The sequence below is a fragment of the Hippocampus zosterae genome, chromosome 11 (genome assembly GCF_025434085.1).
Source record: "Hippocampus zosterae strain Florida chromosome 11, ASM2543408v3, whole genome shotgun sequence".
NCBI lineage: Eukaryota > Metazoa > Chordata > Actinopteri > Syngnathiformes > Syngnathidae > Hippocampus > Hippocampus zosterae.
In genome coordinates this window covers 1,280,682-1,294,782 of record NC_067461.1, presented here as the reverse complement: position 1 = coordinate 1,294,782, position 14,101 = coordinate 1,280,682, and the positions used below count along the sequence as shown (strand labels likewise).

Below are 14,101 nucleotides of genomic sequence, written 5' to 3'. Positions count from 1 at the left end.
CCAAAGCTTTGGACTACCGACACAAAAGGATCAAATAGACAAGTTGAAGTCAACATTCGAGGCGGCGAGTTCGGAAAGAAGGAAGCTAGCTTGCTAGCTGGGTTGTCGCTGATGTTCGACGTGTTGATTGTTGGCAGATGGGCAACGGAGGTCAGCGGCTCGGTAGGAAGGTAGGCCGAGAGAGAGGGGGGGGGGGCAGAAACAATGGATATTGTTGGAATCCGGGGCCGCCTCCGGACGCGTGAGCCAAGTCCCAAGGAAAGCGTCCGCCCGCCCCACCGCGCGCGTACGGACGTCCGCTTACTGGCTTTGTACTTTCCTCGAGGCGGTCTTCAGTCGTCCTCGGAGAGAATCTCGTCGGGGGTGGACGCTGGGGACTTGCCGTGCCCTGGCACCTCCGGCCTCCTGTCCCGCAGGAAGTCTCCGATCTCGCCGGGCAATCGCTCAAACTTCTCCTGGAACTCGGCCTCGATGGCGCCCTGCAGCTAAAAGGCAGCGGGCAAAGTCGCGAGTCTCCGGCGGTGCGGTGGATTGTTTTGCCTCACATTTGTCCATTTGTCCATTTTCATATTTGGAGCAGACCTGATTGGAGCGGCTTGGCTTGCGTACCTTGGGTTTGTGTTCTTGTATCTCCTGCAGCAGTTGATTGTGCTGCTCCAGCAGCTGCTCCTGCCGCTTGGCCTGGGTCTCCTCCAGCTACAAGCGCCAAAACAAACGACAAAACAGACACACGCCAGCGACTTTGTATCGCCGAGAGAACAAAAAGAGGCCCGCGCCGCTTCCGCCTGCGCTCACCCGTTTGATGTTCTGCACCACTTCATTGACGAACGACTTATTGATCTCCATCTTCTCTCTGCAATGCGGACAGAGGAGATGAAAGCTTTTCCAAGAAATGAGCTGAGCAAGGAGCGGAACGCCGATGACGCCGGTGAGCGATCCTACTCTTCCGCGAGATGTTTCTCTTTGGTCTTCGCCAAGTTGATTTTCTCGGTTCTTCTGCGGTCCATTTGCTTCTTCAGCTCCTTCTTCTCCCTGAGTCGGCGGCAAAAACACGCGGTCAAGTGAAGTGAGTGAAGTGGCTGCGGAAATGGAAAAAAAAAACCCAACCAAGCTGACGCAAGCACCATCTCACGGGCTCCAATGCGAGAACTTACTTGCCGCAGACGTCTTTGAGTTTCTTCATCTGCGTGCCGTGACTCTCCTCGGCCAGGCCGCTCAGTCGCTCGTTCAGCTGGAGAGGCGAGAAAAGTTCATGCCTCGCTTCTTGCGGTTTTTTTTTCAGTTGATGACAGGAACGCGGGATGCCTGGGCCCTCGTTTTGGACGGGTTTTTCACACCGCTAATAGTCTCATCCTGTCGACCGTTTTTTTTTTTCCTCGGCGAATAGCCTTTGTTTTTATTTCTTGAATTTTATTAAAAAAAAAAAAAACAAGGAAACAAAAACATATCCGTATGCTGGAGCACAATGCCCCCTGGAGACTCCCAAATTCCCGCCCGCAAGCACCCGCGCGGCGGCTGAGGACTCGAACGCGGGCTCACCGTCTTGACGTGTTCCCTCTGCAGGTACTTTTGGCTGTAGTACTGCTCCTGCCTGAGCGCCACAAGCTGCTGGTGCTGCTCGTCTCGCAGCGACCGCAGATGCTCGTCGGGCGACGAGCTCCTGAGCGAACGCGCGTACGATTTAGCGGCGGGCGCGGTTGATTCGGCGAGGGCAAAAATGTGCGCTTTCGCACCTGCTCTTGCTGCGCCGTCTGGCCGCCTTCTCGTACTTGTTGTTGATGTCTCGCAGGAGCTGCGAGGTCTTCTTCTGGTGTCTCCTCACCAGCTCCTTCAGCTCCTTGAACTGACGCCGCAGCTCCTTCTGGTACACTTTGGACTGCTGCAGGCTGGCCAGCGTGCACACGGGCAGCTCTGCCGACGGCACAGTTGGAACGATCACACGGCGGGTGGGCAAAGTCTGGGGCGGGGGCCCGCCGACGGCCCTCTTCCCCAGCGGGAGCGCAAACCGAGGCGCGGTGATAGCTGGCAAACGGCGACGCCCCTTGTGCTTTTGTCAACACGGTTTGTGGCCGGCGAGCTTCACCTTCAGTGAGCGAAGCCCACCTGAAAACCAGAGAGAGGTTTTACGGACTGACCTATCAGAACACTTAAGACCAAATCTTCAGTCTTTGCTGCTGGTTTGGCCGCATCTAAAGGGAAGGACAAAACAAGAAACCCATCAGGAACATCCAGTCAGCAAGTAAGTCATCGGTCCAGGTCATGCGGTGGCATAGCACTTGCAAAACTTTTACTTTGATACCCGAGGCGATGGTGGCGCCGCTACCTGTCGGAGCCGCTTGCTGATTGGCCGCGGAGGCTTTGGGTGCCGCGGCGACGGGACCGTGGCCCGCCGGTCCGGGGACCGGGCTCAGTCCGTTTTCCATCAACGGCGACTTGGGGTCGTTTTTACGCTCGGAGCAGCCGTCCGCTTCGTCCTGGAACAACCCCCCCGTATAACGAGTATATATTTCCTCACACAGAGCGGATTGAAAATTTGACACAGCCCTGTTGAAATGCAGCGTTTTTGAGAAGCGGAAAAGCAGGCGTCATTTGAGGAGCCATTTTGCCGTATTTGATCCGAGACGTGAGCAGATAAATGGGAGCGGTGGATGACACCAGCGTGGCACAATCATTGTTGAAATTAATTCAACGATTTACAATTTTCAGAAGTTATTTGAAAAGCCCGGCCCAAAAATAGGGCCCGGCATCATCTTTGCTCACGGCCCCGCGGCGAGATCTTCGCTCTCTGACCTCGGTCTGCGCGTCCACGTCTCCGTCCTCCAGCGTGAGAGCGGCCAGCTGCTTGGAACGCTGCTCCAGCAGGTTGACGTATCGAATGGGGTTGGACAGGGCCTCGATCACGTCTGCAAATAAATATTTGGTGGTTTCTGCTCGGATTTTTTTGGGAAACGGAGGCTGAAGACTTGACTGTGCAGACACACGCAAAAGAAAGAAATCCATCCCTCTTGGGGGGGGCTGGCGTGTACCTGCAAAAGTGTCCGGGACATAGTCTTTGACTTCCATGTAGACGAACACGGCGGGGAGAATCAGAGACTGGTTCTTCTCGTTCCTCAGGCCGATATAACGATAGCCTTGAAAAGAAGACACGCGGTGGTCCACACTCAGAGCGGCGGCGGCGTCTCCTTGGTGGCGTGACGGTAGACGTCAAAGAAAGGCGGGTACCGGGCCGTATGGCGGACACGGGGATGATGCGATGGCCGATGAACTTGCCCCCTTCCTCAAAGGCGGCGATTCTCAACGAGGCCAGAGTCGGAAGGATCACCTGGCGGGCGCATCGGCAAAAATTCTCAAGGATCCACGGTCGAAAAGACACGTTCACGTCGAGAAATTCTTCCGCTCAAGTCGCATAGGCATGACCCACAAAAAAAATTAAAGTCTCAAGAAGCCATCCCAAAAAGTTCAAATAACTAAATAAAATAAAAACTTTTAATAAAACGGTCCGACAAATATTTGGAATATTCAGCCATCTTTGCCTTAGCGCCATACAATTTGGTAGGCTGATCAACCGTGAGAAGTGCCACAAAAAGCCTTGAGAAGCCATGGCAGAAAGACAGCGGAAGTCTGCCATTTTGCGTCAAAAAAATCCAATCCAAAGTGTTTCAGCGCGCGGCGGGTTTGAGAGCGCTCCGACGAAGGCCGTTTCCCACCTTCTTGAAGACGACGGGTTCCTCATCCCACACCGGGTTGACGGCGTTGTTGTTGGGCGAGGTTTTGGTCTTCAGAGCTTTCCTCCTGGTGTCGGCGGGAAGGCCAAACATCTCCACTTCCACGTAGACGCCCACCCTGCGCTCGCTGAGGAACTGGCCCGAGATCACCTGAAAGAGGACGGCGGGGAAACGGCGTCACGCCGGCCGGCCGGCGCTCTTCCCGAAGGGAGGCGAAGATGCTGCCGAGCGGCCGACCTTGACGGAGAGCGTGTTGGCTACGATGCCGTCCACCGTGTTCTCCGTGAAAGGGTCAAAGTGTTTGTCGGGCCGCCGCATGAACTCGGGCTTCAGCCGGTAGCCGCTGCGACCGTTGTACTCAAACATGAAGAGGTTCAACTGCATGGAAAGATCTGCCACGAAGAGTTTCTGGTTGGCCTCGGACGGCGGCGGCCATTTTGGGCTCGTAATAACGCGGGAAAAGAGCAGAAAATGCGCCAACGCTCGCCTCCAGCTCACCTAGGGTTTGATAATTGAGAGCCACCAGTTGACAGCCGCTGTTCCAGAAAAGCTGCGGCATGAAGTTGGACGAGTCCATTCTGGTTCCTTTGGGATAAATCCGACTCAGCTGGGATTTGTTGTATCTGGTTGATGACCGGTTAAGAAGCGGCGGTCTTACGTTGGACCATTTCGAGCCAAGCTTGAAGTCGAACAAACAAATACAGCCTCCGGCGACGTCGGTCGATACTCTACGCCAGGCATGTCCAAAGTCCGGCCCGCGGTCGAATTTCATCCGGCCCTCGGCCCCCGTCATAAAATCAGTGCCGTCTGGCCCGCAGGTTGGACGCAATGGAACACGTGTTGCATTGACTGAGGTCTCGTAGACTGGGGAGTGATGTTTCATAGAGTACTGCTTCCCTCTAGTGGCTAAATGAGTAATAGCATTCACTAAATGAGTAATAGCATTTAGACACTAGAGGGCATCACTCACGAGTTAACAAGACATCACTCCGTGTTTATATTGACTGATATGTCATATTTCAAATTCCTGTTTCAAATGAACCAAAAGAAATTCTTAAGATTGTTGAAATTAAAATAAAAATGGAAATGTGAAACAGACTAGCTTACTAAAATTTGTTGAACAATATTGTTGTTCAATGTAAAGAATGTCAGCCAAGGTCGGCCCCCCGACATTTTACCACATAAAATCTGGTCCCGTTGGCAAAAAGTTTGGACACCCCTGCTCTATGCACTCCAATATATTTATATATAGCGTATATATCATATATTATGTCCCGTAGCTCAGCATATTCCGCACGAGCGATCAAAGGCATTCCGGGCGGCATGACTTCCCTGCGAATTTCAAAAGGCATCGCGTGTAAAAGAGAAAGAAGCAGCCGGGATGTGAGCAGTCGCCCGCGGCAACCGTTGCTAAGGATACTCCACAAACTCCACCGGTGACTTGGTGAGGTGCTCCAGAGCTTTGGTCTCCACAAACGACGACATGTGGTAACAGCGGGCCGCCTCTGTGCACACGCACACACGCTTGAGCGCACTTTTGCCCGACGAAAGACGACGAGGCACTCGCCACGGCCGACGGCCGGCTTACTCTTGGACGCCTCGAAGGAGTTGAACTTGGTGGGCTGCACGTAGTTGACCAAGGTGGACATCTCCTCCGTGGCCACGGCCTCGCGCTCTGCTGAGCCCTAAAAAAAAAAAAAAAAAAACGCTGCGCTGAATTTACTCCATTTCATTTGGTGAAGCGGCTGCACGAAAGAAAAGGATGCAAGTCAGGATTGCACCGTTAACATGCGGCGTCAGCACTGACCTTTTTACCGTCGTCGTCGTCGTCATCGTCGTCCTCCTCGCTTTCGGCCTCCATCTCTGCCGGAAATACAAAACGTGACTCGGCAACTTTTCCTTTGAAGTCAAAAGTACACATTTTATCGGTATCGAGCGGCATTTTCACATCCGCTGCCTCCAATCGTGTCGGGCGAAAGGGGGCAGACGTTGGAGCCACGTCATGCGGCCCACCCGCACGCTCTCATGCGGGTGTTGCGCAACCTTCGCCATATTTGACACTTGAAAAGCCTCGTGGGGACAGCGCCGAAGACAAAGTAGATCAACCGAAATGGGAAGTGGAGCTGGTGGATTCAACAGCGGGTTGTTTTGTGTCGCAACAGTCCTTGCACCCGAGGCCAACAACTTTCATCGTTTTGTCCCTCGGCTTCACTTGTATGGAACGCGGCATCTCATGGGAAGCGCGACATCATTTGACGGATTCACTCGACTGAAGTAGTTTTCTGAACGAATCATGAAAATAATTGACTTGAGCTATTTTATGACTTGGGACTTTGCGCGAGGCCCCTCCCTGATGTCGCTCGCCGTACCTGTGGCGTTGTTGCTAGGCGACAGGGGCTCGGGGTCCTGATTGGCCGGCTGCTCCGTCAGCCTCTTGACGTCGCCGGCGGAGGCTTTGTGAGATTTCTTGTTCTTGATGAGAATTTTGCCCATCAGCTCCTGAGGACTGGGCAGCGGGATGCCCGACTCCAGCTGGAATCCAATCGGGACGAGTCCATAAAAAAAAAATTTTTTTGGGACCCATTTTCTATATGCGGGGATGAGAATTTCCCACCGGGTATCTGTCCAGCGGGTCGATCAGTAAGGCCTCTCCGAAGATCGATCGACAATATTCTGCCATTTTAGCCTGCTGCTTCAAACTGGGGGGAAAAAAAAACACAGATATCTGAACGTGTCTAACGAGTTTAGCGTTCAACCAGGAGAAAATGTGCACAAATGAAAATCCGCTGGACTCCATAATGATGACAAAGCAATTTAGTCGTTTGGTTGCGAACGGAACTCACGAGTCGACGTGATTCTCGAAAGACAAGATGACCGGAAAAGGGGACGTCTTGAAGGCGCACTCTGCAATGGCCTCGATGACTTCCTGCTGAAACCAAAGCAAACCAAGCTAAGCGAAACAGAGCACAACATGTAATCCAATACAATCAAAGTGAAAAAAAAAAAAAGGACTCTCTCATCCTCGGTTTAAAATGTTTCCCTCACTTTCTAGTGAAAAAAACGCACACGGAAAAACATTGTTCTAAAGACGAGCAACGGAAGTAGGATGATTATGGCAATATCGTTTCTACTTTCAAAGAAAATTTGGAACCAATGTGACAGTCATTAAAATGATCAAACTAAAAATTGAAATAATACGGGCTCATTTTTATTTTTACGGTTTTGAAATCCGAGGAATGGGTCAATTTTTTCCAGTGTGACAATCAATGAAAATGTCTGAAAACAATAAGGGCGGTTCCAAAGCGTGCGACCTTGAAGGAGATCTCGGAGGTCATGGTGAAGCCGTGCGTGATGACGGGCTCCTCCTCGGCCGTGCGGCCTTTCCACACGTCCAGCTCCACGCAGCGACATCCGGCCAGCAGCACCTGCCGGTACATCTCCACCGACGAGCTCCCCGCCAGCTGGCCCGCTACAAACAAACAAACGCATACGGCGGTTCGCCATCGACAGCGGGCCAATGAGGGCTTCGCTTGCGTTTGCAGTTGCATTGTGGGATAGGTGGAGGTGGACAGGGAGGAGCACCTGTCAGATACGTGTTGTGCGAGGAGTTGATAAAGTAGTGCGGCAGAGGGAAGCTCATGTCCTCGGACTGGTCCAGTTTGTCCGGAGGGATGACGGCGTTCTCGTCGCTCGACAGGTAACTGCAGAAGGCCTGCAAGGAGATCAGGCCTGGCCCACGCGCCCGTACACACACCATGCACACAAACACAAACACAACGTACGACTTGACATTGAAAAGCTTTCCGCGGCGGCGACGTGGTTTTGCGCGTGCTTCGTCCTCACCCTGCTCCAGCGACGTCTTGTCGCTTTGGTGCCTTTCGAGGAGCGTCTGGGTCTGAGCGGGCCTGAGAGGCGGGTAGAGGATCTCGTTGAGTCGGGGGTCCCGCTGCTTGTTGTTGATGAAATCCGTCATGCGGTCCACCGACATGGCGCCGTCCTCGCCTCCCCTACGGGGGAACGCACGACTTGAGCTTTGCCGTGTCTGCAAAGCGCTCGCCTTCTTTTTCATTCATTCATTCATTCATTCATCTTCCGTACCGCTTGATCCTCACTAGGGTCGCGGGGGGTGCTGGAGCCCATCCCAGCCGTTTCCGGGCAGTAGGCGGGGGACACCCTGAATCGGTTGCCAGCCAATCGCAGGGCACACAGAGACGAACAACCATTCGCACTCACACTCCCACCTAGGGACAATTTAGAGTGTTCAATCAGCCTGCCATGCATGTTTTTGGAATGTGGGAGGAAACCGGAGCACCCGGAGAAAACCCACGCAGGCCCGGGGAGAACATGCAAACTCCACACAGGGGGGCCGGAGCTGGAATCGAACCCGGTACCTCTGCACTGTGAAGCCCACGTGCTAACCACTGGACTACCGGGCCGCCCCCTTATTTTTCAATACATCGGATTTCTTATTTAATTGGGAGAGGGGCGGGGGGGATAAATACATACATTCTCACATATTTTTAAATGGGTATTTGTTTTGTGAATACAAAGCGAGGTGCTGTGAATCGTTTTCGGATTACAGGATTTTTTTTTATTTTTTTAAATAAATTGAAGTCGTGAGTGCATGGACTGGATGCACACAAGATTTCTTATTTGTGGCATTTTTTTCCTTTTTTTTGTGAAGAAAAAAAAAAGGTCCAAATTCTTGTTTTTGCAACGTCTTTGGGGCGTAGAATTTGAGCAATAATTTTTCCTGCGGTAAATCAAAGCGAGTCTTGCGCGTGTTCCGACAAGTAGGACAAGCACTCGTCTGCGCCTCACGCCGCCCCCTCAACGAAGCCGCCCCCGCCGCGGCGCACTCACTGCGCTTTAAAGATGGTGGCCAGCTCCGGACGAGGACAGAGGTGCTCCAGGAAGCTCTGGTACACCTCCAGAGGGAAGTCGTCCAGTTTGATGGCGTCGCCCTGTTGAGCGCATGCAGGAAGAGCATCAAGCGTGCGGGCAGGATTTGCGCAATCTGCGCAATTCTCGGACAATATTCAAGAGTATCATCTTCCAGTCCGTTTCATATTTTGGCACAAATCAACCCGATTGCTGTGTGGCCACATCGTCGCTCCTTTTTCGTATCGTTACCCGATTTCATTAATGTTGACCCACCCGCCCGTAAGGAAGTCGGCAGTTCTCCAAGGCGGTCTCCACCCGCTTCCTGTCCGATGAAAACGAGCGAACGATACTGAAAGAAAAAAAAAGAAAAGGGAATAAATCACGTGACCGTGTCCTCACATCACACAATCACTTCAAATTCTGCGAGTGTCCCAAAATGTCCTTGAGTGGACCGGCGACGAGTCCCAGCCTGGATGGATGACGCGGATTGCTTGGCTGGGCTCCATTTCGACAAGTGTCCCGCATTTAAACGAGAAGCACTTGATTGGCAATTGGAATTCTGCGTCTCATCGCTATTATTCAGTCCCTTTCACTGAATCCAGGAGGGGGTGTGGGAGGGGGGTGGGGTCAGTTGACCACATTTGAATCACGTGCAGCTGATTTATTTATTTTCTTTATCTCCCCCAGTCTAAATTTAGTCCCGGGGTGACTTATGGGGGCCCAAAGAAGACCCTTTAAAAAGGGTGGTACCTCTGAGAGGTCCGGGAACCTTTGCGGAGTGCGGAACCTATCCCATCAAACTAAAAACTTCCAGGTACGTCTGTTACACCTCTGAAGACCGGATATTTGACCCCCGAATTTCGCGTTGCTCAAATTGCTGCTTCCAAGAACAGCCAATGCGTCCCCATTTGGATTCCCGGAACCTGCGTGTGTTTCCGTTATCCTGGCGTCACATGTGCAGCCGCCGCCGCCGCCGGCCCATTAGCAGGTCAGGCGCTGAATTAAGCACCTTGCCGGATCCTGTCCCTGTTTTTGCTTTCCCAAGTGCACGTGGAACGGAGTTTATTTTGGGAAGAAAAGAGCAAAGTTAGGAAGTTTGCGCACGTCCCTGCAGAATATTGGCACGGCCGCGAGCCACGCGGCGGACGCTTGCGCAGCCCAGGCACAGGCCCGACTCACTTCTTGACGGGGATCCTGCCCTCCGCGTTGGGCTGCAGAGTCAACTTCACGTACCTGCCGGAATAAAATCAGATGGGGGCGGGGGGAATCAAATGGGTGAAAAGGAAAAAAAAAATGGTGAAAGGAAAGAAATTTTTAAAAAATGTGCGCGTCTTGACTCACGCTTTGAGGAGGCTGTGGTCTCTGTTGAGGTTGTGGCTCAGCAGGTTGGAAGACAGACAAAAAAGCTCCTCGCACCACACCTAGCAAAAGCATCATCACCGTCGCAGCATCATCAGCATCATCAGCATCATCATCATCATCATCATCATCATCATCATCATCATCATCATCAGGGTACCTTGGCCTCATCCTCCTGAGAGGCGATGAAGATGATCTGGTTGACGTTGACGATGTCGGAGGCCGTCACCACGGTGACCATGCGGTTCTCCAGCCGGCCCACCAGGTTGCCCACGTCCAGCAGCTCGCGCAGCTTGGCCTCCTAGTGGCCGGTCGGGCACAAAAGCAGCGTGCGGTTACGCTGGATAGCAAAAGTCGACACACCCCTGCTCAAATCAGTTCCATATTTTCCCCGCCATGTGTGATTGCACACCCGCCGCTGTGGTCGCAACAAACCGAACGCATTCACACTGCTGCTTGCAAGGGACCTCGGAATTAGTCCAAATAAAGTTCAGCTCTTGTCGGAGGCTTTGACCATTTCCCGGCCCGATGCCGATGACTGCTTGAATGGTCCAAAAAATTGTTTGGGGACCAAAACACATTTTGCCACCAGCTGTGGCATCGGCTGTGACGGAACACAAGGCGCCGTCTGTACACGCTGTGATGCTTTTGGAACACACATTGAGCGCTTCAGAATACAAACCCGCAGGCTTGTTTTTTTTTTTTTTTCTTCCCCTTGCAAGAAGAAGCAGCGAGATTGCGTTTCTAAGGCGACGCGCAAGACGAAGGTGAAAGAGGTGAAGAGGAGGCGCGCAGAAGGTGAAGAGGCCGCCGCTACCTTGGCAGTTTTGGTGCTTCTGCCTGTCCGCACATCTTTCACGTGGGTCAAGTCTAACAACTCCGTCTCCTGGAAGATGTAAACACACAAACACACACAAATTTAATTCTGCTTCCTTCGTGTGTGTGTGTGCGCGTGTGTGTCCAAAACAAAATGAATACATTTGATATCCCTTATTTACCTTGTTTTGGTCGGTCCAGTAGAGATAAAGTCCATGAGGATCCACAAAGAGAGTCACAGGAGTGACGGTGGAAAGATCCTGCGGAGGAACATGGCAAAAGTTAAAAAAAAAACGTCATTGAAAAGGCATTTTAAGAAAAGGACAAAGCATCTAGGATTGCGTCTTGAAGTAACTTGGAAGTACTTTGAGTGCAAAACACAGAGGCTTTTTTTTCTCTTTCATTTATCCTTTTTAGAAATCATATCAGCTAAACGTGAAGTTTTGAATTGAGAAGAGCAAATGAGAAAAAAATGGATGGATGGATGGATGGATGGTTAAATATGTCTGTAAGACATCGATGTGGTTTTAAAGAAAGAACAGCATATGGAGGATAGACCCTTGGGGTACCCCGGAACTCATTTGTGCTCAAAACAGGGCTGTGTGGTCAATTTACAAAAAAAAATACTTGTAAATAAATCAAGTTGAGAGATCTTATCAACACAAGGGATATTTTCTAGAACAGCTAAAATAAAAACCCTGAGATCCAGTTTCTGAAAAGAGTAGATGAGTTTTAAAAAAATGAATCAATAAAAAAGAAGGGATATTGTTAACGGCGGTTGCGCTCGGCTCATCCCGAGCACCTTTAGACAACGATGCCTGAAAAGTAGAACTCAAAGCGCTGAGGATGGCGAACTGGATCCCTGCCAAGCATCACCATGGCAACCAACTCTCTTTTAAAACAGCCGGCAGCACATAAAAAGAGCTTAACTGGGGGTAGGGGGGGGGGGGGGGACACGTGCGCATCCTCCCCAACACACACACGCACTCATCTGTGCCACATTATGCACCAAGTCTGTTTAAGTAAGGGTAGCCATTCCAGTTGCCATAGCAACCGCACCGCCATACGTTCCCAATCTGAGGGCACGTTCACATTGCAATACAAACACGAGGACGCACGCACATGTTGTTGGCATGCAATCAACAGGTGCTTTCAGCCAAAAGATGATCAGTAGAGAAATCTTTCCAGAAATCGTGCCTCGATGCGCTCATTCTCAACTACTGTGGGACATTCCGGGCGCAATTTCTGCTCATTGTTCGGGAAATTGAGAGAGGGCAGAAGGTGAAATGAACCCGGATGTCCGCCTGTTGCCGTTCACACAGGAGAGTAACAGCAAAGTGATCAACTAAACGAAAGTACAGCCTGCTGGATTTTTTTTTGGGGGGGGGGAGATTAACCCTGGGAAAAAAAAACTGGGACAGATTTCACATTTACCGGTAAATAAATATAGTTTCTAAGAGGCATTAAAAAAAATAATAAAATCAGTGCTCAGTACAATTAATAAATACATCAGAGAACAAAGTAAAAGTTCCTGGGAAGAATAAAGCATCTGAAAACGGACACATTTGTCAATCCATCAGAAAATAAACAAACGAAAAAATGGTTTATTAAAGAAAAACGAATCAAAAAGGAAAATGCATTTTTGCCGTGAGATTTTTCCCTCGCCAAATTTCTGTTTTTCTTTTTGCTGAATTCCTCAAAAAAAGCTCCTGAAGGTGCTTCATCATTTCACCCGGCATGTCAACCAAGTCCCCAAAGTAGCAATTTGTGCCATCGTTGCACTTTTGCGGCCGCCTTACCTCGTCCCATTTGATGAAGTTGCTGCCGTTCCTCAGCGTCGGGGACACGGCGGGGGGCTGGAGTTTCAAGGCGTGGACCCCCGGCTGGGCGCCTGCCATGGTTCCACACGCACGTGAAGGCGGCGGTGGGGATGCTGCAGAGCTTGTCAAACTCCCGTCAACAGGCGGAGACGCCGCACCACTGCGTCCGCCTCAGCATCATCTCGTTCTTGCGCCGCCGTCGCCGCCGCTACTATGTGTGGTCCACCCCCGCCTCCGTGTGCTGCAACAGACAGACCGAAGCAGATGCCTTCATGGGAGACCACAGCACACGTGCGCGCGCGCTCAACCTCCACAAATTGACTCATCGGCGACATGTGCAAAGCGGCTTCCCACAGATGGGGGAGGGTGCGGAGGGAAGAAAGGGATGCGGAGAAGAGGAGGAGGAGGAGGAGGAGGAGAGGAAAAGGGAACCGGGGGAAGATGAGTGGTGGAGCGGAGGCGGAACGCAAAAGTGGAGGGGAAGAGAGAGAGAGAGGGCTGGAACGCTTCGGTCAAATGAGGCCAGTGGGAGGAAGTGCTTGACTTTTTCATGTCTGGTCAACAGGTGGGACCGTGCGGGACCAGGGCAGGAAGGATGAATAAAACTTCCGTCTCACTTTGGATCAACTACCAATCGTGTATTTTAATGTTGGGCAAAATGTCTGGACTCTGCTGGTTGCTCTCAACTCACTGATGAGTTGCCAACAATTCAACCTTGGAGAGAGTCTTTGCTCAGTAAATTTGTATCAAACATTTGCACTTTAAAAGCAGGTCAACAATTTGCACGATCTGGTTGTCATTAAAAAAAAAAACTATACCTGATATATATATATATATATATATATATATATATATATATGGGCGGCCCGGTAGTCCAGTGGTTAGCACGTCGACTTCACAGTGCAGAGGTACCGGGTTCGATTCCATCTCCGGCCTCCCTGTGTGGAGCTTGCATGTTCTCCCTGGGCCTGCGTGGGTTTTCTCCGGGTACTCCGGTTTCCTCCCACATTCCAAAAATATGCATGGCAGGCTGATTGGACGTTCTAAATTGTCCCTAGGTTTGAATGTGGGCGTGGATGGTTGTTTGTGTCTGTGTGCCCTGTGATTGGCTGGCAACCGATTCAGGGTGTCCCCCGCCTACTGCCCAGAGACAGCTGGGATAGGCTCCAGCACCCCCCGCGACCCGAGTGAGGATCAAGCGGCTCGGAAAATGAATGAATGAATGAATGTGTGTATATATATATATAACTAGACCTCTTTTGTAAACTCACCATTTTACAAGGCAAATCACGCAATTGCACAGACTCAAGACACTCCCACTGCCCACCCATTGACACGCGCGTGCACACGCACACACACACTTCTGCAAGAGCATATCTCTGTGCTGGGATCTTATATAAGGCAGAGTGGGAGGCGGAGAGCTATTTCAGGCCCATAAAAGACCAAAGAGAGTGTATGTGTGTGTTATTTGCGTGTGTGTGCGTGTGTGCGTGTGTG

At 51.3% G+C, this 14,101-nt stretch overlaps 1 protein-coding gene across 1 annotated transcript; it reads right to left on the bottom strand.

Moving 5' to 3' along the window:
• Positions 1 to 226: 226 nt before the first annotated feature.
• LOC127609876 (1-phosphatidylinositol 4,5-bisphosphate phosphodiesterase beta-1-like) lies at positions 227 to 13,332 on the bottom strand. Its single transcript, XM_052079429.1, has 32 exons — positions 12,584 to 13,332; positions 10,967 to 11,044; positions 10,786 to 10,854; positions 10,129 to 10,269; positions 9,951 to 10,030; positions 9,789 to 9,842; positions 8,883 to 8,958; positions 8,589 to 8,689; positions 7,569 to 7,732; positions 7,308 to 7,454; positions 7,037 to 7,194; positions 6,569 to 6,651; positions 6,340 to 6,424; positions 6,095 to 6,257; positions 5,533 to 5,588; positions 5,314 to 5,410; positions 5,146 to 5,230; positions 4,224 to 4,348; positions 3,963 to 4,117; positions 3,708 to 3,875; positions 3,223 to 3,322; positions 3,027 to 3,131; positions 2,791 to 2,903; positions 2,324 to 2,474; positions 2,136 to 2,189; positions 1,734 to 1,911; positions 1,540 to 1,660; positions 1,155 to 1,231; positions 943 to 1,032; positions 796 to 853; positions 610 to 696; positions 227 to 485 (listed from the first exon to the last, which is right to left on the bottom strand). The coding sequence occupies exons 1-32, from the start codon at positions 12,680 to 12,682 to the stop codon at positions 333 to 335; spliced, it is 3,471 nt and encodes a 1,156-aa protein (XP_051935389.1). The 5' UTR covers positions 12,683 to 13,332; the 3' UTR covers positions 227 to 332.
• Between the last annotated feature and the right edge of the window lie 769 nt (positions 13,333 to 14,101).

Coding starts and splice junctions, on each gene's coding strand:
- LOC127609876 (XM_052079429.1), bottom strand. CDS start 12,682: ATGGCAGGCGCCCAGCCGGGGGTCCACGCCTTGAAACTCCAGCCCCCC. Junction 9,843..9,950: donor GACCACAGCCTCCTCAAAGC/GTGAGTCAAGAC, acceptor TTATTCCGGCAG/GTACGTGAAGTTGACTCTGC. Junction 7,195..7,307: donor GCACAACACGTATCTGACAG/GTGCTCCTCCCT, acceptor GTTTGTTTGTAG/CGGGCCAGCTGGCGGGGAGC.